The following is a 21373-nucleotide window of genomic DNA, read 5'->3' as shown; positions in this document are numbered from 1 at the left end:
CTTTAGGAAGCAGGATGTTCATGGTTTTATGTCTCTGAATCTAACAATGACCTATTTCAAAACTTTTCATGGTTCCGATCTAACACCCGTCTCTTAATTGTGATCCAGGTTTTCAGAATTGTGAAAGCACACAGGGCTAAATTCTCCCTGGCCGTTGTGTCTTGAAGAGAACAAATACCCCCGAAAGGAGGGTAGTGACAGCAAGCTGCACTCTTCCTCTTTGCATACAGGAGCTCAGGGAGGGATTGTGCTTTCCTGAGACTCATTCCTTTCCAGCACATTCTTGGGGCAGTGAAGCTTTTCACTGACCTTTACTCCAGGCTATGGCATCCATAATTTACACTCCCAATTACTGTGAACGCACAAACAGTTGTTGTAATACTATGTGCTTGCCCAATTCTGAAAATTTGAGTCTGAATATCCAGCTACATACTTATTCTACAACTCCAATTTTAGCTTTCTCTCTGTCTCCTCTCTGTAGCTTTCAATGTTTGGGTGGTGATGGGAGAATAATTCTTTCACTAACATCTATCCGGAACTCTCTCCTCAACTCTAAGTCACTGAGTCACAGCAAAACTTTAAATCTCACCTTAAAACCTTCCTTTTCTCCTGAGGATTGATTGTCTCTAGAATGCATTTGTGTGATGGCTTGTTTGCAGGAAGCTATTTAAAAACAAACTGCATCTTATAGAATATAACAAAAATGCTTGAGAAGGAAGGAAAACAATATGGTGTGCCACTCGAATGATGAAATATTGCAGTTTGAAATTACAAACAATAGAAAAGGAGTAAACTTTTCATTCATTATTGATGTCTGAGAAAGTTTCAACATATGTAAATATTATGGGTGGAGATGATAGATTGCAAATATTTATACTAACATCACTATAAATTGTGGAGGACTCTTTAAAGATGCCCAGCTTGGAGGTAAATGCTAGGAATATTGACTCTGCTATGAAATAGCAGATGTAGTCAAGGCACACTGGACGGCAGGATTGATTTTTAGATTTTAAAGGACACTGTTTTAAAGACTGAACACTCTCTGATGGCAGAAATGAGAGATTAGCGGTTTTCAATATCAAATATGTTGTGATCAGAAATGCAAGTCACATGGTGCGAAGGAACAAAAGATACTGCCAAGTTTCACATGCATGCTCATCCTGTGGCATGGCAGTGATAGGTTTCTTTTGTGAAAGAACAGTGTTTTCTTTCATCATGGCTCTAATATTCATTTTCTTCTATTTTTATATATCTGAATAGAGGGGAAATTGAGGATTTAGGGTTAGGTTAGGTAAAAGGGAGGATTTGCTTCATTCCTGGTGGTCTATTTCTAGCAGACATATGATCTGCAGCGATTGTGATTTTGTCAGGTCTACTTGGGTTTACTAGTTTCATATCTCGGGGGCTGCCACCCGTGTATGTTTTTGTCTGTCTCTCCTAGTCCTTCAGATATTTTTGATCAGCTGAGTTCACATAGAGTTTTATAACCCCCCTTTGTAAATCTTTGGTAAATCATACACAGTGTAATCCAATATTAAAATATAAGAAAAAATTTTGGACTGTGCATTCCTAATGCAAGCCAGACTCATAATTTGTTTATTTCTCCATCAGTCAGTATGTTAGGAGTTACTGTCCTCATTTTTCTTTATTCCTGCCTTGCTACAAATGTCTCTATTTTTTTAATGCATAGACTGTAGCTTGTCATAAAATACATATGTAAAAAAGGATGGGGTGAGGCATGGCATGCATGTGATTTCACACCACATCTTGCAACAAGTCACCATGAGTGGAAGTCATTGTTTACATAGGATCCTGGAAAAAAAAAAGCATTAACTTGCAACAGTCAAATTCCTTTATCTGGTGATAATCCTTTGAGTTAGTCAGGTTTTCAATATGAAGACTGATTTTTAAACATATGTCTGCTCAGCCTGGCATACCTCACAGTCTGCAGTTAAAAATCATTTCTATATTTTCTTATCACAAGGAGAATATCAGCTAAAAAGTTGTCCAGTTCTATTGCCAGAGTCTGTCAATTTAACTCTCAAAGGGGACAGAACTACTTCTCAACAGTTTTACATCGTGAAGAGGGTGTTTCTTATTGAACTTAGTTTCTGTTTCTCAGATGAAGAAAGAGAAAGATTTATTTCTGAAAGCAGAAGGAAGTTGGAGTTTCAGAAATCATTGTAATCGCATTAATGACAGGCCAAATTCTGCAGTTCTTACCAAACCCCTACTTAGGCAAAATTCTCATTTACCTGTGTAAAACCTTTGCCTGGATTTGCAAAATTTGCGGTAAAGTAAGAATATTTCAACTGATATTAGGAAAATAATATGATTTATTCACTGTCTCAGATTAAAGAGAAAAAAAGAGAAACATGGCAATGACATATTTGAGCACTTTACAGTATTACGCATTTTTGATCCTTCAAAAACTAAACACATTCCTTTCAAAACAGTAATAAATTAAAATATATACTAAAAGGCCAAATCTTACAGTCCATACTCAGGCAAAACTATCATTGATCTGAACGGGAAGTTTTCCTGATACAGGTCTGTAGGATTTGGCCTAGTAATAATCCCTACAATATTTTTTAAAAAAACATTTAGTAAATGGGACACCTATTTGAGGACTCAGGTGTAAATGTGATCAGTGTTACATATCTATATAATTCATTCCTGTCAGGGTGATGTTTTTGGGAGATATACTGTATATATATATATGTACTGTGTATATGTATATGCATTCTTTTTTTTACCTGTGTCTGTGCTTCTGGATGCTTGGCTTAGTGGGATTCCTCCAAGAGAAACTGTAAGAACATTAAGTCCTCCAAAGTCTTGTGTGACATGGAGAATCTCTCTATTGTAGGTCTTGTCAATGGATAGAATGGTAGCAGATCCGTTCTTTTCAATAAGAAGGGAATGCCATTGACCATCTGCAGTGTAAACTTCAGGAATATTCCTCTCCACTTTTCCAGCAACTCCAGCATCAGAGACATAATGCACTTTGCCGCTCTTTATCTATAAAGACATTGGAAAAGGGTAAATTATGTATTATTAAAATGATAACAATGCATCATAAATAAAACACAATGCCTCTGGATACCATTTGATCATCATAATCCAAACGATTTAACTGTTATAAAGGAAAAAAAAAAAAAAAGCACTGCCCATTTTAGTCACACAGATAAATGATCCTTATGTATGTAGCCACCTGAATTTATTTTTAGTGAGATTCCATTTTTTTTTTTGTCTTTTAAAAACAAATTATTTTGCATTAATATACAGGAAAGTCACATGATATAAAGTCGTCATTTCTGGTACAAGGCTAGATAGTTGGATTTAGTCAATAGTATCTTATATGTTCTTGCGAAAAAATTCAATAAGGGGAACAATTTTTCTTAGGAGAAATTTTTGTTTTTGCCAAACTGATTGGCATCTGACTGATATTCCATTAAAAGTCCATTGATCAAATGCTCTAAGGTCCATTGAACAAAACATGTTTATGGGTAAGTACAGCTGAGTGCCTTCTTTTTTATTATAAGTGGCTCAGTGCTTTTCAGAACCGACAGACACTGTTCCTGCCTCAGAAAGTATACATCTAGTTTTCATTATGACAGCAAGTAAGGATAACAGTCAGCTAGGGGCAGATGGGATGAGGAAAGATCAAAATCATCTGATTACACAGTTTAGACGCATGCATAACTAGATGGTTCAAATTTCCTTGTCTCAATACTAAAATTTACTGACTTGCTTCTAATGGGCATCAGGGAAGGGTCTGAATTAAAAGACATTGGTGGTTTAGGGAGGATGACCCAAGCTCAGTGGGAGGTGTGAAAAAAGTCACTAAAACGGTTGTGAGAGAAGTGGACATATGGAGCAGAGAACTGGCACTACTGGCAGAGTGGAAAGGACATCCTTATGTTTGCTGTTGCCATTTCCCCTATACACAGTCTCTCCTCTCTGTTTTATTAAAATTTATTTATTTCAGAATAAAAGGTTTTTGGAGCAAGACCAATGGTTCTGTTATATTTGGAAAGTGTCTGTCACATTGTAGGTAGCACTGGAAACTAATATCAATAACTTAGAAAAACAAAGTCTCCTTATACAGACTGCAAATTTATTTCATAGTCCTAATTTGGGCAATCCTGGTGGGTGAAGCCACTAAATGTGACTGAAGTCTTTTTCATTATCTATGAAAATTATACCCTAGACTCTCAAGTAATTTCACCGGGATTTCAGCAAAACAATTAGCCATATCCCTGGCTTGGCCCTAACAACTTCATTCAAGAATGCAATGCACCTAGTTGCTCTATAGGTCAAGTATAGTAATAAGTAGACATTGGGAGTAGCAGGTAGTCAATTATTCCAAAACTTTTCTTCTGTTGGGGTCTGAAAGCATCTGCCTTACAATTCTCTAAGTTACACAATGGATCAGCTTGAGTATTGTGATACAGCAGTATACCCTGATATCTATTTCTTTTAGAGTTTTTTACTGGTCTCCACTGCTATAGTGTTTGCGCATCTCTCAGGTTAATAGATTGGCAAAGCACTATTAAACTTCATGGAGAATTCTGCTCTTTTCCTCCCTTGTTTATAGGATGCTTTGCTTGAGGTAGGTTTGTGCTCTTCACATGGCTCTGTGGGAGCTCAAAAGCTTGTCTCTCTCACCAACAGAAGTTTGTCTAATGAAAGATATTACCTCACCCACCTTATCTCTCTAATATCCTGGGACCAACATGTCTACAACACTGCATGGGAAAGTATAGACACCGATAGCGTTTATGAAGTTCCTTAAGCATAATACAGTTATTTCCATGAAAAATAAAGTTATACGATCGGAATTGTGAGACGAAGTGTGGGTACTCCAGTTTCTAGAAACTGTTAAGTACACGAGTATTCTAATTTCATGAAAGAAATAATGCATGATACAGGTTGAAAAGTTTTGGTTCATCAATTGTGATTAGCTCCATCACAGCTGTCAGAACATGCGCATGTCTTGAACTGAATGACTGCTCAATGGACTAAAATGTACCTAGCACATTTTGCCACTTGGGTCAAGTTCATTTTCTAGATCTACCTGATAAGTCTGACAGAATAAAAGTGATTAATATATACCTCTGTAGAAAACTTCACAGCAAATCAGAGCATCAGAAAATGTTTGGTTTAGAATGTCTTTAATAAAGCTCTGCAAAAACAGAAAGGGTGGTATTGTTTTTGCAAACCCATGCCTGAAGTATCACTCAATACAAAGAGAATCCCACATTTGGCATGTCAGTCACATAGACTATAACCAAAAAACCAACACTGTTTGCTAGATTCAAAAGTATTCTTAAAAACTCATTAGTGGTTTTTATATGATGTGAAGTTTTGCACTCTACTACAGTTTAATTACTTCTTCATTTTAGTTATTTTGTCTTTTAAAGATGGAGTGGAACAGAGTCTCATGGTTTTGCCTCTTCATTTGTCTTTTATGCAAAAAGAAAAAAAATCACCATATGAGACAATGCCCACTGAAACACTAAACACAAAGCAGTAATTTCTAATGCCACATTATATAATTCTTCTACCTGCCAGCAACCAATACATTCCCTAGTGATTTATTACACTTAAGAGGTATTTAGTTTTCTTTAAAATTGCATTTGCCAATAGTAACAGACACATAAATAATATAATACTGGCATACAGAAAACAGAAAATTTCCAGTGACAAGACTGGATTGTGACTTCTTCAATCAAGAAAAAAGAATGTGGCTTCTAGTTCCTTGAACCACACCATATTTCTAAACTCAAAACAAATGGTCTATACTGATAACACTGTGAAGGAGCCTATTTCTGGGTTTTATTTAAATGGCAGTGAGACTGGCAAATGAGCTATAATGAAAAGCATGAACCACTAAGCAAATTCAAACAGAATCTAAAATACGATGATCACCCATCTGCATTGTTAATATCCTAAGAGTTCCCTTTACTGAACGAACAGCTTCTTATTCTTCTTTTACATGTATGTATTTTGCTTTGCGATTCCTTCCCATTTTAGTTGCGGTGATGATATGGGGGAAGGAGTTCATGAACAAAAGGGTGCAGTGCTGGTGTGACAACCTGGTGATGGTTCATGTCCTCCAGTTCACTCAGGATGATGAGGTGTGTTTAACTTATAATATTTGTTTAACTGCTAACATGTGCCCAGGATTGACAATGGCATAGCCAAGACATTGTCTTGATTACAGGTGACAGAATCTGAGACCTGGCAAATAAGGAACCTGAAGAGATGTAGCTGGTCCTTTGGAAGCATGGTTCATGACTGCTCTTGGATTAATATGAAGATCTGTAGCACCTAGGGCATATGTTGGGGCTTCAGGGGATTTAATCAATTTCAGATGAGGGTAGGCCTGCCTATGATTTGGCCTATTCTTGAAGATAAGATAATGTCAGTATTGCACAGGGGGGCTGGTATAACCAACCATTACTGGTTGCTTGTCGGGCATTCTATTTTGCTGCAGGATGAAAAGTTACCCAGATTCTGCAGTGGGTTTTTGGTTAGGAGGTTGTTAGTTGGATGGTCTCAATCCAAAGTCCCTACAAAGGATCCCCAACAACCCAACAGTATTGAGATTCTTTGAGATCTGATTCAAGTTCTTCATCAGATATCCCAATGCGGTCAGCAGATGTCCTTGTTGAAGGCTACATTCCTGATGGCATTTTTGGAGTATTTAGAGTCAGTGAACAGGTGCCTGAGTCAGCAAGGGATACTTTAAGTAGGGCTTTGGAGATTATGGATAAACAATCAGGGGAGCAATAGGTCATCTTGACCCTGAGGATGTCAAAAACAGATCAGGGAGGGCAAGGTGAGTTCAGAGTGCTGCAAGAGGATGGTGAGGAAGGGATTTGCCTAGTCATGGTATTAAGGGCTTCCATAGCAGTGAGACTGAATAGGGATGGGCCTCTCTTTCTTCAATGCACGAAGACACCTCGCAAAATTCCACTTTGTAGCAGAGAAATGGGCCTACAATGACAGGGTTCCTAGTGGTGCATTTGGCTCCCATTTGTTTAAAATTGGAGCAGTAACATCTGAGACCCAATGGGGAATAGGGGCTAGAAGGATACAGAATGGGTGTTGGCATTCAAATGCATACAAGATTTACATGCATCCCCTGGTTCAGAATCACAGTCCGATGGTGTGAATGACTAGTTTTACTATTTAGCCAATTTTTAGGAGCAAGGAATGGGGTTTTGAGAGCTGGTGTGTAGATCTGTGGACACAGGATTGTGCATTGGGCCCTACAGGCAGGCGGCTAGTTCCCCTGGAGGTGACAAAGTGATTTTGTGTTGGCATGACAGGAAGGCCATGCTCTGAGACCATCTGGTGTCCCTCCTACACTCTGGCACCCAGGAAGCAGCTATCAGACATGAATACTGTGCACAGGGGAAAACAATACGGGATTTTGTAAGTGGAATTGAGGGGAATTATAAACTGGTCTGAAATGCTGCAGCAGAGGGGGACACCACAGGTTGACAAGGACTGAAGGTATGTACATTGGGAAGTCAGGGAGGAGACATATTTTTAACCAATGTTAGTTAACAATTTCTTTCCTATCTGGGAACCTGGCCATGGGGCGGAGGGGAGGCAGCCAAATGAATTGCTGGATCCTCATTTTGGCAGGTGTCTGACATAGGTACTCATTCCTTAGGGGTCCAGTGCCCAGATGAACATGAATTGGAAGTGGAACTAGAGGAAGGAATGCCCTAAACAATCAGTGGAACAAGGTTGTGGATGCTAGTGTCTGATATAATGAGGAGGCAACACATTCACCTCGCCCCATTACCCTCATACAAGGGGAGTAAGGTTGAGGTCCAGCAATGGGATGGGACCATGGTTTGGAGGACTGATGGCAGCTTTCAAATAGGTGGAAATGATTAAGGAAGGAATGATGACCTGCCCTCTGTGATTCATTGCTGGATACTTCCCAGATGAGTTAATAAAGTTAATTAAACCACATCACTCACATCTTGTCTTTCTTCCTGCACATCTGGGATAAAGGACTATAATGATCATTTGATCTTCTGTAGAATACAGGCCATACAATTTCACCTAGTCACTGCTTCATTTATCCCATCATTTCTGACTGAAAGACAACAAATCTTGATTTATAGACTTCAAGTGATGGAGAATTCACCAGACCCATTTGTAAATTGCTCCTTTGATTAATTACACAAACTGTTCCCCCTCCACTTTTTACTTATTTCCAGTCTGAATTTGTCTAGCTTCAGCTTTGAGTCACTGGATCTTGTTATGCCTTTGTCTTCTAGATTAAAGAGCCCTCTGAATCATAAAGAGAAACCTAATTATGAAAATTCACCTATTTCTCCAACTTTTTTATACATGAAAATACTTGCAAGATTGATGGTCTTGAATCATCACTGTGTTACTCCAGTTTTATCCCATTGTGGTTCCATTTACATCAGTGAGTTATAATGGGATAAAAATGGAGTAAAGCAGGTGTGACTTAGGCATTATATCTTATTTATTAAATGTTTTAATATTGAAACATATTCAGATTTTTACCACTTTTCCATATGCTTAATATCTTGCTGCTCAAATACGTTAAAAGTCACACAGATCAAGTAACCAAATAATTTTGAAGATGGGCCAAAATATTCAAACTCAGATTACTAAAATTAAGCACTTAAATAAGTGGCCTGACTTTCAGAAGTGCTGAGAATTTACAATTCTCAGGGAAGTCAATGGGCCCCTAAACTCAGGCCAACAAGATTAATACATTTTGGCCACAGTATATAGGGCATCATACTACCAGAACGAAAAATCTGGATTTAAGATTTAATCTCAAAATCAGAATCTTCCATACTGAGAAAAGTAAGGCCTGATATTACTGCAGAGACCATCCTCAAGCTGCATTTTCATGAAGAGGTTCTGAAAATCTCTCATTGCCCTGGACATGCAGGAAGACAGACAAGACATAAGGAATGTGGTTTAACTAGAATGCAACTTTATTAACTCATCTGGGAACTATCCAGCAATAAATCATACAAGGCAGGTCATCATTCTTTCCTTAATCTGTTCCACTTGTTAGAGGCCTCCCCCACTCTGCCACAGCTGGTCCCCAGCCTGTGACTTGGAACCCACCACCCTCCCCTCATAGGACGGTTAAGGGGCTGAAGAAAGGGGGTCTTCTCCCCACTGCACAAGAGACTGGGAGCCCCAATCCTGTTCTCCAGGTTCTTTAGGTGATGCCTTCCCCTAAATCAACTTCTAATTCCAGTTTATCAGGGAACTAGACCCCCTAGCGGAAGGTGCCTTCACTGAGCACCTGCCACGTTGCAACAACTTGAATCATACCAATGGTCCTACCCACCAGGTCCTTGGGCTGTTGTGGGAAAGCAAAAAAATTCCCCACCTTGCCCTGCCCAATCTGTCAATGAGGGAAAAATTCCTTCCCAGTCTTCAGAAGGCAACTAGCACCATGAATACAGCTGATCCCCCCTCCAAAAAAACCAAAAACCCCAATCAACCCCCCACCCCAAACAAATAAACAAAAAGCAGCCCTACACTAAGCCCAGGGATGGGAGAGTAGGTCTGCTGGTCAGTAGTAGTGCACATGAACCATAAGGAAAGGGCTTGTATGGCCTCCCCTTCATTGAACAGGAAACTATGGGATTCCATGCAGGTCCTGCCTTCCTGACTCTCAGCTACATCCCCCTTCTCCCCTGTACAAGGAAGCTAGCTCTTGTGAAAGGGAGAAGGGCTGGTAGGGTGGGGAACCAACCTTGTAGGGGAAAGAACTCCTTTCCTCCCCTACATATTCAGGTGATGATATCCATCTTTGAAGCTGCCTGGGTGCATTGTTGCTGCACCCGTGCTGCAGCTCCAGCATTGCTAAAAACGGTGGGAGTTCTAGTGTAAACAAGCTGCTAGCACTTTAACCACCAAAGCCTACTTTGTCTTTTTTTAAATCATGCTTATGCAGGTTCCCTGCCAAATTTCCACTGCAGGCAAAATTGAAGCATTTTATTTATTCCCACCAAGTTAGTCTTCACTAAGCCAAGTTTTCAGATTTGAAAACAAGAAGATCTCAGATGTTATGAATCAAGGGCACAACTTGCAACACAGGATGTATAAAATGTGGCTCCTAACTACTGCCCTCTTTTTGTACATACAGGTTGAGAGCAAAGCAGATACCTGCAGATTTTCATTGCTAGAAAACAAACAGCTGTCCATTTTCATTCATTTATCAAAGATAATGAAAATAAAATACATTTTAATGCATTTGTTTTATATACAATAATGCTGTAAAATTATATGCAAATTGATTATGGATTTCTTGGAAGTTGATAATGCAACCCCTTTGTCAGAAAAGTTGTGCACGCCTGGTAGGAATGGAAATCAGGCAAGCAGACAATATCAATGCTGGCCGAGGCATAGAAAATGTGGTCTTATGTAGGAGTTTCTCTAAATGTTGGGAAAAAATTGGAAAGAATTCCAGTAGTCAAGGAAACTTGGAGCTTGCAACTATCCAATAAAGAGCTTTGCCAGCATCACTGCTGTACTCATTTAGAATTATGACTAAGTGGATTGAGTCATAGCCAGGGACTGAACTCATCAGTTTCTCCTGAGAAAGATAACTTATTTAGGGTTAAACACTTGGAAAAAACTGCCTGGAGCTTAAAGCACCGATTTAGCAGCACATATCAGAATCATGTCACATTTGCCTTTTTAACATTGTCATTCTGGTGGAGAAGATAAACTCCAGAAATAATGACTTTATGGATTTGAAATAGGATTGTCTGTGTGTACTGTGCTAGTACGAATTCATGAAAATGTGCTGGCTTTTGTTTGGTATTCTGACATTGTGGTGAGAGAGTGTCTAAAGAAACAGAACATAAAATTCCAATAGGAAAAAGGTTTGCACTCTATAGTGCAACTTATCAGTGTTAACAAATATGGCAACAAATATGTTCCCGCTGGCCTTAAAGTAGACATTACTTGGCGTCTAGACAAAACTGATTAGAAACAAAATCACTAAGACCTTCTGATATCTTGGAAAATAATGAAAGAATCATTGAGAAGATAAAAGATACTGGAATAGCGCCCAGCATTAGTCAAAGCTGTAATAGTTTATAAAGAAAAAGACAAGGGCAACAGAAGAGGTGATTTAGATCACTACACAGCAGGCAGTCCAATCAAATCAAGTCAGCATTAGCTTTAATCTTACCTTCACAGTAGTGTAATTGCTGCTTTCCTGGATATGAATTAAAATTCCATTCTCGCTTCTTGTCCTGAATTTCACTTCCAAATGGTTCACACTCAAGGGCTCTGAAATGGCACCTCTAGTACTGCCATATTTCATCATGTACTCTCGTTTCTTATTCCGGCTCATGTTGTAGTCAAGGTGTCCTTTGCCTTCTAATGATAAGGCAGTATCGGCAGTAATATCTAGGGCAAATATCAGGAGAAGAGTTGAGAATTCTTTGTCTAATTCTTTAGTTGGGGTAGAAACAGGTGTGTGTGAAGCCTTCGCTTCACTCTTATAGTCTTTGGCCACTTCACCTTTCGGGAATCCAGAGATTGGCGGGCGTGAGCCAGCAGTGGTGTGTGACTGTGAGTGAGTGAATGAGTGAGTTAATTTACTGCTAGTATAAATTAGGAGTAAATTAAAACACCCTGGGAGCAAGGAGGAAACAAGGAGGGAATTTTGGCTCTGTGAGCTACAATTCCTTTCTGGGGATGCTTCTGCTTCCCTTTACTGTGGGCTGTGTTCTTGGATTAAAACTGAACTGAACTCTCTTTAGGGCAGGAACAATGTCTTCCTATTTGTTTTGCAAAAGACCTAGCACACTTTAGGCTGGTATATATATAATATTAATTATACAGCATAACGCTCAAAATCCTACCATAATTGTAGCAAAACTCATTTGTAAACTGGCACAACAGCAGCATATAAATAAGCAGTACTATAATGGAATATGTAAGAAAATAGAACATATGACATGAACAGAATTAAATGGCTTTCACAGAGAAATCACAATAATATATTAAATCTGAATACAAATTAATTAGCTTGCTCCATTATGCAACCCTATGTTGACCTGCAGAGCTATTTGCTTGCAAGTTAATAATTGTAGACATAATTATGGTCTTTTTGAAAAATATCAATGAGCTCCTCTTGTTTATACTTACATTTATGTATGTGTTATTTGAATTTTTTTTCTACAATATTCAAAGTGATGATAGGGCAAAAAGTCAATGTGTTGCCTTTCTGCATAATTATTGCAACAGTGAATACAAGCATATTTTCATCATTTAACAACAGTTAATTACCTTATGTATCTAAACATGAAACCCAGTTGCACTTGATTAAACTGTGTGATTAACTGTAGATTAAACAGAAGGATAATTAAGCCTTCTACATACATTTTTCACAGTGTTTCCCAGTCAATCCATCTTTGCAATGACATTGCTGCCATGACCAGTAATCAACACAGGTGCCACCGTGTTGGCAAGGGCTAATTGCACAAGCTCCTTCTAATCTAGGGCATCTAAAACAAATCAAAAGAGTAGTCACTGAAGTATGTACTTTAAACAAACAAAACAAGCCTTCTGGATGGTGTCACATGTGTTTAAGTGATACCACTCCTTCCTCCCCAACCCACATGGATGAATTGTTTAAAGCCTCTTGTAAAGTAGTAAAAAGTAATAGTGGCAAGTTCTCTGCACTGTAGAAATCTGATATATCTAAACAGTTCCCAGTTTCCAGTGCCAAGTTCTAACAGTATTAGAAAAAGAGAGAAGACTTCAGAGGAAATTGGAGGAAAAACAAAAACTCTGTTTTATATTCCTACAAATTAGATATTAACTTGTATAATTAGCAAATAATATTCATATCAGTGTTCATGTATGTCTTCAAAAAACAACAGTCTTCTCAAAGACTACGGTGCTCAAACATGTATAGTTTCTTTATGGCAGTATTCTCTTTGGGTTACACAACAAAAACAATGAAAATGATCATCTTTCATTCCATGACTTCAAGTCGTACTCAGGTCTTTCACTCAACCTTTCAGTCTCATTCTTTGTCTACACAAATTTTTGGTCTAACAAAGTAATAGAAAAAAAATCTGTAATATCCATACTGTACATAAAATCTGAAACGGGTTGGGGGAAGGGAACTACCATGTAATAAACTTGTACTGAAAGTAGTATTTTTAGATATAAATGAGTAATGCAGTCAGAATCTTTGCCTAAGATTGAGACAGTTAAAATTAATTGCGAGGTTTTTCAGAACTCGTACAAGATTACGGTTGAAGTTTGTGGTCCGTGAAGAAGATGACATTGCTAGAATTTTAAGCAGATACATACATTGTAGATGTTTATAATAATTTAAAGAGGGTGAAGACCCATCAATATTATCTTAGATAATAACCTTTTAAAAGGAGGCACATAGAGTGGTTTAACTTTGAATCTGCCAGGCAAATCTCCAAGAAAACCTGAAAGCCATCTTTCATTGTTAGACTGCCCAAGGTACTAAAGGAAAAGGCCTGATTGGCAGGCACAAGTCTTGGATTGTGAAAGATATAAAATTCAAAGACAGTTTTTTACTTCACTGGAATGTCCCAAGATGATATTTTCTAGAAGAATGTTATTGAAGTTGACATCTTCAGCTACAGAAGCTCAGGAAGTCTTGTGCAATAAGAAATAACACAAGCTTGGAAGGTGAAAAGGGGAAAGATGAACTAGGAACGGTGGGCTTGCAAGCTATACTGTTGCTATAACTATCATTACTGTCAAATAGTGAGATGTTAAAAAACAACTGATTCAGCTAATCAATAATTTCTAAAACAGTGCTCACGAAGGGAGATGATATGGGGGAAATTCAGGGATATTTGAGAGGGAAAGTGAGAGAACAGACATTTGGGATAAACAAAAAAATGGGAAATCTGGTGAACCAGGATAGTCAAATCCAGGTGGAATTTACATGGATATTTTAAAAAAGAGCTACTCCATTTCAGGATAACAAAAATAATAAATAGCAGTAGAAATGTACTGTTGCTGCTTTGTGGAATTGGAATTGTGTTTCTGCAAATTCTGATTTCTGTGTAATCTTATTTCCAAATTCAGATTCTTCCTTGGTCCTTTACATTTGATAGTATGTTGTATATTCATATTCACAGGCATTTGACTTAATTAACATTTAACTCTTTTGCCACTTTCCTATATTATGTATCTGATACTATGTATAGCTGACATACCGATCTAGGATTCCTTGAGCTGCCAAAGCTTGGCTGGGTTCCAGAGGACGTCCATTCACTGCAAACTCCATTATACAGCCCACAAAATCATGGCTTTCCACCTGTCCTCTCCTTTGAAGTATTGGCTCTAGAGATCTGATGCCACCAACAGTTACTCGATTTGGTTGTACGTCAAGAGTCCTAGAAGAGAAGCAGAAAAATCAGTGCATTAATATCAGCACACAAATTAGAGATAATAGAATAATTCTCATATCTTCTAAAATCCTTCTTTTCTGCAGCTCAGTTTCTACAATTTCTATAGTTCATTTTTTACAATCACAGAATTATTGCATACAGTGACAAATCAGCTCTAGTTAAAACCACCTCTGAAAAAATAATTACAATGGTCCGAAATCTGAAGTTCTCACTGAGTTTTCACTCAAGCAAATCTCCTTTAACTTGATGGAGAGTTTTGCTTGAGTCAATATTGAATAAAGATTTGACCCAATGATATTTATTATCAGAGGTGATATTTATCTACAAGTTGGAGCCACCATTTTATAAGGAAGTATACTGCTTTGTTAATGGGGAAAATATAGGACTAAATGAAAAATAAGACAGATTAATGGTTAGAAAATAGTAACATTAACAATACTTAGCATTAATACAACACCTTTCTTCTTCAAAATGTATTTAAAATATTAACTAATTAATCCTGACAACACTACCGTATGGCGAAGTCAGTAAAACCCATTTCTTCCCTCCCCCCACACTAAAGGTGAAAACAGCAAATAAAAACAATAAAGGCATTTGGAAATTATTCCAAATATATGGAAAAAACTGAGAATAGTTACATAGGCTGAGCATGTAGCAATCAGCTGGGATATATAGTAGGTCTGAGATTGGTGCTATTTCTCATGTGTTCATAAGAAGTAAAAAGTAAAGTTAAACAGCAGCAGAGTGAAATTTAGGAGATAATTTAACTGCTGGATCATAAATTTGGGACTGTATTCCTATATTTGTTTAGATAAATATGCTTTTTTTGGTAAAAACAAGGGCACAAGAGGTTTTGTTCAGGAAAATTTCCAGCAATAGCCACTGCAGAATTTAAAATATTCTAATAATCAGGCTAAAAACAGGTGGAGTGAGTTCATTTGAAATATAATAACTAAACAGAATGTTACTAAAGAACACAGTCTTTCTTTTAAGAAGAGATTGCTAAGCTAAACTTAGAACATTTAAAAAAATGTGGGGTGAAATCCTGACCCCATTGAAGTCAATGGGAGTTTTGCCTCCTACTTCAATGGTGCCAGGATTTCACCCTATAAGCCTGATTCTGCGAATGCTCCATATGCATATCTCAGCTTGACTACAATAGAAGTTCCACAAATAGAGTGATTGCTAAATGGGAATCTAAGCTTTAAAGCAAAGCCATTTTAATTCTGTAATGAGAGTTATTTATCCTGAGACAAAACTCTATTCTAATGATCCTACTTCTGCAATACTGTGAACCCCAGATTCTGTTCACTAGCCAGTCAGAAAACATCTGATTTAGGAGTACAGTATTTTAAAGTCTTTAATGCCTTTATCAGTAAGCAGATTATGACTGGCTATAGTTTTCTTTTACCTTTTAAAGCATCAGTGATTATGACTGTCTGATATTTTGGTTTGATCATCAATTTGAGCTAGATTGTGAATTTTGACTATGGCTAATGAAGACAAATAAGAACTCCCATTACGGCACTTTTCAAGCTACCCAAAGTTGTATGTCTGTCAGAGCTAGTGGACAGGAAGAGTTGGGGAGTGGGCGGTCTTGGCTCCACCCCTCTCCCTCCCACAGGGCACCAGCCAGTAGAATTGAGCTAGACCACAGTAGGAGAAGGATATGCAGAGTTTTAATTTGCTGCTGCTATAGGCCAGCTGAAAATTGATACACTCTGAAACAAGAAGGAAACAGGAAGGGAATTCTGCCTCAGGTAAAATGCCTCCTTGGGCCAGTCCTGCTGTGGTACAGTTTATGCAAACATCCCTCGTACTGGGCTATGCCTAAAGGCCCAAGCCATCCCACTATTAGCAGGTCTGACATACCAGCTATTCTACATTTCTCCTAATTATAAAGATTTTAACATTTTTATAACATAGAGCAAAATGAAATATTCCTTACCAGTCAGTGGAAACAGCCATATTACTAACAGTACAATAGCCTGGTTCCTGGTCCTCAGAACAGGAGTCCACTGTCAAGGATGCTGCCTGCAAAGCAACACAAAAACGTGTTTAGTAGTATAAGGACTGAATGTCCGATCTCATGTTTACTACTTTAACATTTCTTTTATTATTAAATATAAAAAAAAAAAAATCCAAGGGTTTAGTCAGTCACGTTGTACCAGATTTTCCTGCCTTGTGCATTCACAAAATTGTACACACTTAAACATATGCCTACAACTTTCAGGTCCAAATTCTTACATATGCCTTTTAAGTATTTTAATACCTATATGCCTACTGCCCTTGACTCTGCACCTAGAAAACCATGGTAACACTTGTATCTGAACAGGATTTAAAATACTGAAAAAATATGCACGAGAATAAAAGCTGGCACAGGTATTTGCACCTTCAAAATGCAGGCCCAGATGTTTTGCATGCCTTAAAATTAATCTTTTTATCACTCTTGAAAGTAAATTTTTTATTGTAACAGAAGTTTCAGACCTCTATTCTGAAGTCAAACCCAAGTTTACCATATAAATACCACCAGAATGCTTTCTAACTTGGAGGGTCTCAAAATACGTTATAGACACTAATGAATTTAACACACCACCATCATTGTGAGGAATTTAATGTTATTATCCCCTTTCACAAATGGGGATACCGAGACACAGAGCAGTTCAGTGACTTGACCATACAGAAAGTGTCTGTATGAGTTAGGTAAGGGATTTCTTCCCCTTATGAAATTGAAATAATTTTGAGCCATACTGTATACTGCTCTTGTACTGTTCATAAAAGACCCACTAGGCTCAATGTTAGTTCCTTCATGGACTAGACCATTGTGTCAAATATATATTTTCATTTTGATTGAAAGTATGTCTACCCAAAGCCTGGGGCACAGTACAAACGTTATCAGTAAAAACCTGTAATAAACAAACTGGACCAATTTTCAAAACCACACACCCTGCAAGATTCACCCAAGATGAAGATTCTCTCATAGGCATCATACTTCCCCAGAAAAACAGCTGGGAGAACATAGTGTATTGATCGGAACTTTGCAGACACTACTATGATAGAAAGAAGATCTCCTCCTGCCCAGTCACAGTATAAGACCTTTAACACTCCTTCTGTTGCTATATTTTCAAAGTCTGAGACTTCCACTATCAGGACTCTAGCTGCCTTCATACTTCATTTGTTGTAAATCGCTTGTATACTAAAGTGACCTGTGAGGTTGATGTATCGAAAGAGGACATTTGGGAGCCACCTTATCAATCAGTGACAAAATGTGCTACCAAAGCAGCTATCAGTGGAGTGGTCTGTCAGCTGTACTCAGAGCATTCTTCTTCCAAGCAATCTCAAATAGGTCTGGTTCCATTAGCCACTTCCCCCACTAACCTACTAATAACTGATACAATGTACATAACAAAATTGAAGGTTAATTACTCCATAAGTCACATTTTCAAAACACAAATGTGATCTTCTAGATGTATATTTCAGCTCCGATATTACAACAAAATACATGGAAGCAGCTTATGGTAAATTTAAATCAAATGTTACTACTTGACAACAGTTTGGTCTATGTTTATGTTTAGGTAACTGTACAGGAGCTGTACAAACACTAAAAGCTATCACTGTCATTCTTGTGTAATATATTTTAATTTTTTTCATTTACAATTCAGTGCACTCACCACTAACAATGTCTGGCTGAAATTCTTGTGAAATCTCCACATTTTATTTCCAAATACACATCATGAACTGATATATTATATTGACCAATTAATTCATGGCTCTCAAATATAAATCAATTATTAAATCATTTATCAATTTCAAATTATGTATTTCTTTCCTCTTTTATTTTTAAAATGGAAGTGTATCTTGCATTTCTTTCCATACATAATGAACCACCTATCCCTCTTGAGAAACATAAGCCAGCCATGGCTAAGTACATTATATATTGAGTATAAATGAAACAGTTCATAGAGCACATAAAATTAGTTGGCTAGTTTATATGGTATCACATATATACATATTTTAAGAGTACATTAACAACAAAAACGAAAGATCAGATTTTGTTTGTACTAATCTCAATAAATGTAATTTCCACTAATTTAAAATGATACATATTCTGAAAACAAGGATGAGCTACAAGTCCATCTGAAGGGCTGGATATCTGAGACCGTGTTTTGCTTGGAACAGAGTTCATACGATTTATTTTCTAACATTAGTCAAATGCTCCTGCTTGTTACTTTAGCATTACTCTACAGTTACCGCTTCAAGTTATGAGAGTTTCTATCCTGTCACTCTGTAATATCTCAAAACTGACAACTTAATGATTTTACCAGTTTCCGAAAAAATCCCACTGCACTGTAGGAAATGACAGATTTGAAATCCTGTAGGGAGGTTATTTTATACATTTTTTGACATGTGGGAGATATTTTTTCCTACAGCAAATACTTAAGACAAAAGTGATTCTTTTCACATCTTGTGTTTGTAAACAGCTGACATGGTGAAGAAAAATTTCAATACAGAAAATATGTATCAGAATCAAGTGTTCCTTGAGGCTGGCTTTTAATTTCAGGCATTCACAAAGGTAATTTTCTAGAAAAAATGTACTTAGACCTTTCATGTATAGTAGAGCTCCTTCTATAGACCCATGACCTGACTACATGTTGTTTATTCTTTCTTGCTTGTTTGTTACAAATTTTTAACTAGTGTACCTATAGTTAGGCACATACATCTTTATTTAAGCATGAATGGTATAGTTAATATATAGCAGTTAATAAAATCCATACTAAATCCATACTAAATCAACACCTAGTTTCTGGTTAAGGATCTATATTTGAAAATTGGAACCCTAATATGTGAAATATCTAAAATTAATATGTTCTAAGACAAAACCATTCTCCACATTTGTAATTATCCTTCAGGAAGACACTGACTGACACTATACAAACACTCATAAAAGAAAAATCAAATTTAGGGGCAAACTACCCACTTCCAGCACAAGTACACATGACAAGTGAAAAAACCGAGTCAATAACTCTGAGCTGAAAATAAATGCAAAGAGTTTCAGGCTCAAGTTCCTTTCAGAGAAAGGAGCAAATGGCAGAGCCTCTCTGCTGGGCAGAATCCCGGATGCACAGATAATACAGCACCCAGCTGCTCTTAGAATATCTGTGTTCTTGGACACCCCTAGATTCTACCCCTGAGGCACACCACTCCTGTAATAGCAGCATGGTTGGCTCAGTGGTTGAACTACTATTGGACCCACACAGTGCCTGTGCTGTGTCTTTTCAGTAAGGTTCCCTGAGCATGGAGCTGAGTTTAATGATACAATTATGCTGTATCCAAGCAGCAATGACTTCTCCATTTAATCGTAGGAAAACTGTAGAGTACTGTGAAGAACAGCCATTCCCTTTTCCCCCTATTGCTTCTAGCCTGACATGCAAAACAAAACGGAGTCCCAGCCATGTATTGTCCTCATGGACTGATTTTAGTTTCAGGGATGGAGGGGACATTGCTGAGGAGATACTGTTAAGAAAGGAGAACAGAGAAATAGCAAAAAGAAAAAAATCCACTGAAAAAAACCCCAGTGAAAAATGGAAAAAGGCAGAGTATCATTGAGAGTATAAGATAACCACTTGTATCAGCCTAGATTTTAGGGCAGTTCTTCTTTCCCTGATTCATTGCATAGGCTTCCTTTCAAGTAAAAAAGGTTTGTTTTAAAAATCTTGAACATCTTTGAAAAAATACACGGGTATAAATTATAGAGGAAAAAAACTGCAAGCATGACAAGTTTTGTAGCATCTCTAAAAGTTTAGGCAGCTCACAAAACCCTAAGATCCCAAGAAATCTACCCATCTCTATTGCAGCTATATTATGGTGAAGCATCTACACTCACAGTCTTAGGATTCACTGTAGTATCACTAGGTAATTAGTCTTCACTAATAATCTTCCCACATCACTAGATAATTAGTCTTTACTAATAATCGTCCCCATTGTCTGCAATAGTTAATTAGTCTTCTGGATAACTCTTCAGCTCATTAAGTATTCTTGTTCCCATTTTTTCACATTCAGACTTTTTTTTTTTTTAAATTCTGAGCAAACCATTATAATTCTTCAAGCCATTTGGGCAAGATACAAATTAGAGCATTTTTCCAAAGTTGGAGGTAAAGCTAGAGAATACAACCTTACCACTTTTTATGTTCATTTACATGGAAGCCAAAGTGACTTGGAACTGAAAGAGCTTTTACTTAATTCTCAGTGCAGCATTTCTTACCATTCCAGCCCTCCGGGCAATAACAGTATGAAACTGGCCATCAGACACTTTCTTCGTTGTGGTAAGTTTATACGTGCCACTGCCAAGGTTGTAGGAGAATCTTAGCCTTTCTTCTGTTATTTCCAGAGCCAGAAATTCTGCCCGCTCTCCAGTCTGGTTGTCATAGTTATACAGCATTAAGGCATTACTTTTAATGGTTGCAAACTTTATATAAATATAATTGTTGTTTGGATCCATACTGGGAAATTCCATGTAGGACAACTCTTCAAATCCATAGCTATTCAATTCACAATGATTTCCAAAGACACCTATAAAAGGAAAAATGTCTGTTATCAAATTGTTCTTACCCCATTTAATCAAAGTCCATGACATAAACCAAGTAGTACAGTGCTTTTAGATGTGTTTATGATGTGAACTTTCTTAAAAAGCATCTTAAAAATCCATAAATAAAAATATATATATCTTGGTCAAAAAAGAGTTACTACCCAAAGTGTTATGTTTTAAAGTACATACATTCCAAAACTAAAAATTAAATTACAGACAATTGGATAAAAAGCAAAGCATACTTTCGTTAGCTTCTAGAGGGGTTTTAAAAAGACTTTTGAGTTGAGATTGTGTCAAAGAGAGATATTAATAGGCATAATGTATTTTCATCCAG

The 21373-nt window shown here is 37.4% G+C and overlaps 1 protein-coding gene across 1 annotated transcript in view; it reads right to left on the bottom strand.

Annotated features, from left to right (window-relative positions):
• FAT4 (FAT atypical cadherin 4) overlaps nucleotides 1-21373 on the bottom strand; it is a 211982-nt gene that overhangs the window by 5530 nt on the left and 185079 nt on the right. Inside the window, exons 11-16 of the mRNA XM_067530230.1 lie at nucleotides 20716-21023; nucleotides 16402-16487; nucleotides 14259-14438; nucleotides 12427-12551; nucleotides 11228-11448; nucleotides 2757-3018 (exon numbers count right to left, since the gene is read on the bottom strand). Coding sequence (XP_067386331.1) covers nucleotides 2757-3018; nucleotides 11228-11448; nucleotides 12427-12551; nucleotides 14259-14438; nucleotides 16402-16487; nucleotides 20716-21023 — 1182 coding nt within the window. The remainder of the gene's footprint in view (nucleotides 1-2756; nucleotides 3019-11227; nucleotides 11449-12426; nucleotides 12552-14258; nucleotides 14439-16401; nucleotides 16488-20715; nucleotides 21024-21373) is intronic.

The sequence above is a fragment of the Emydura macquarii genome, unplaced genomic scaffold (genome assembly GCF_026122565.2).
Source record: "Emydura macquarii macquarii isolate MOO-44397 ecotype Brisbane River unplaced genomic scaffold, CSIRO-AGI_Emac_v2 contig_3044, whole genome shotgun sequence".
Classification (NCBI taxonomy): Eukaryota; Metazoa; Chordata; order Testudines; family Chelidae; genus Emydura; species Emydura macquarii.
This window is presented reverse-complemented; position numbering and strand designations above follow the sequence as displayed.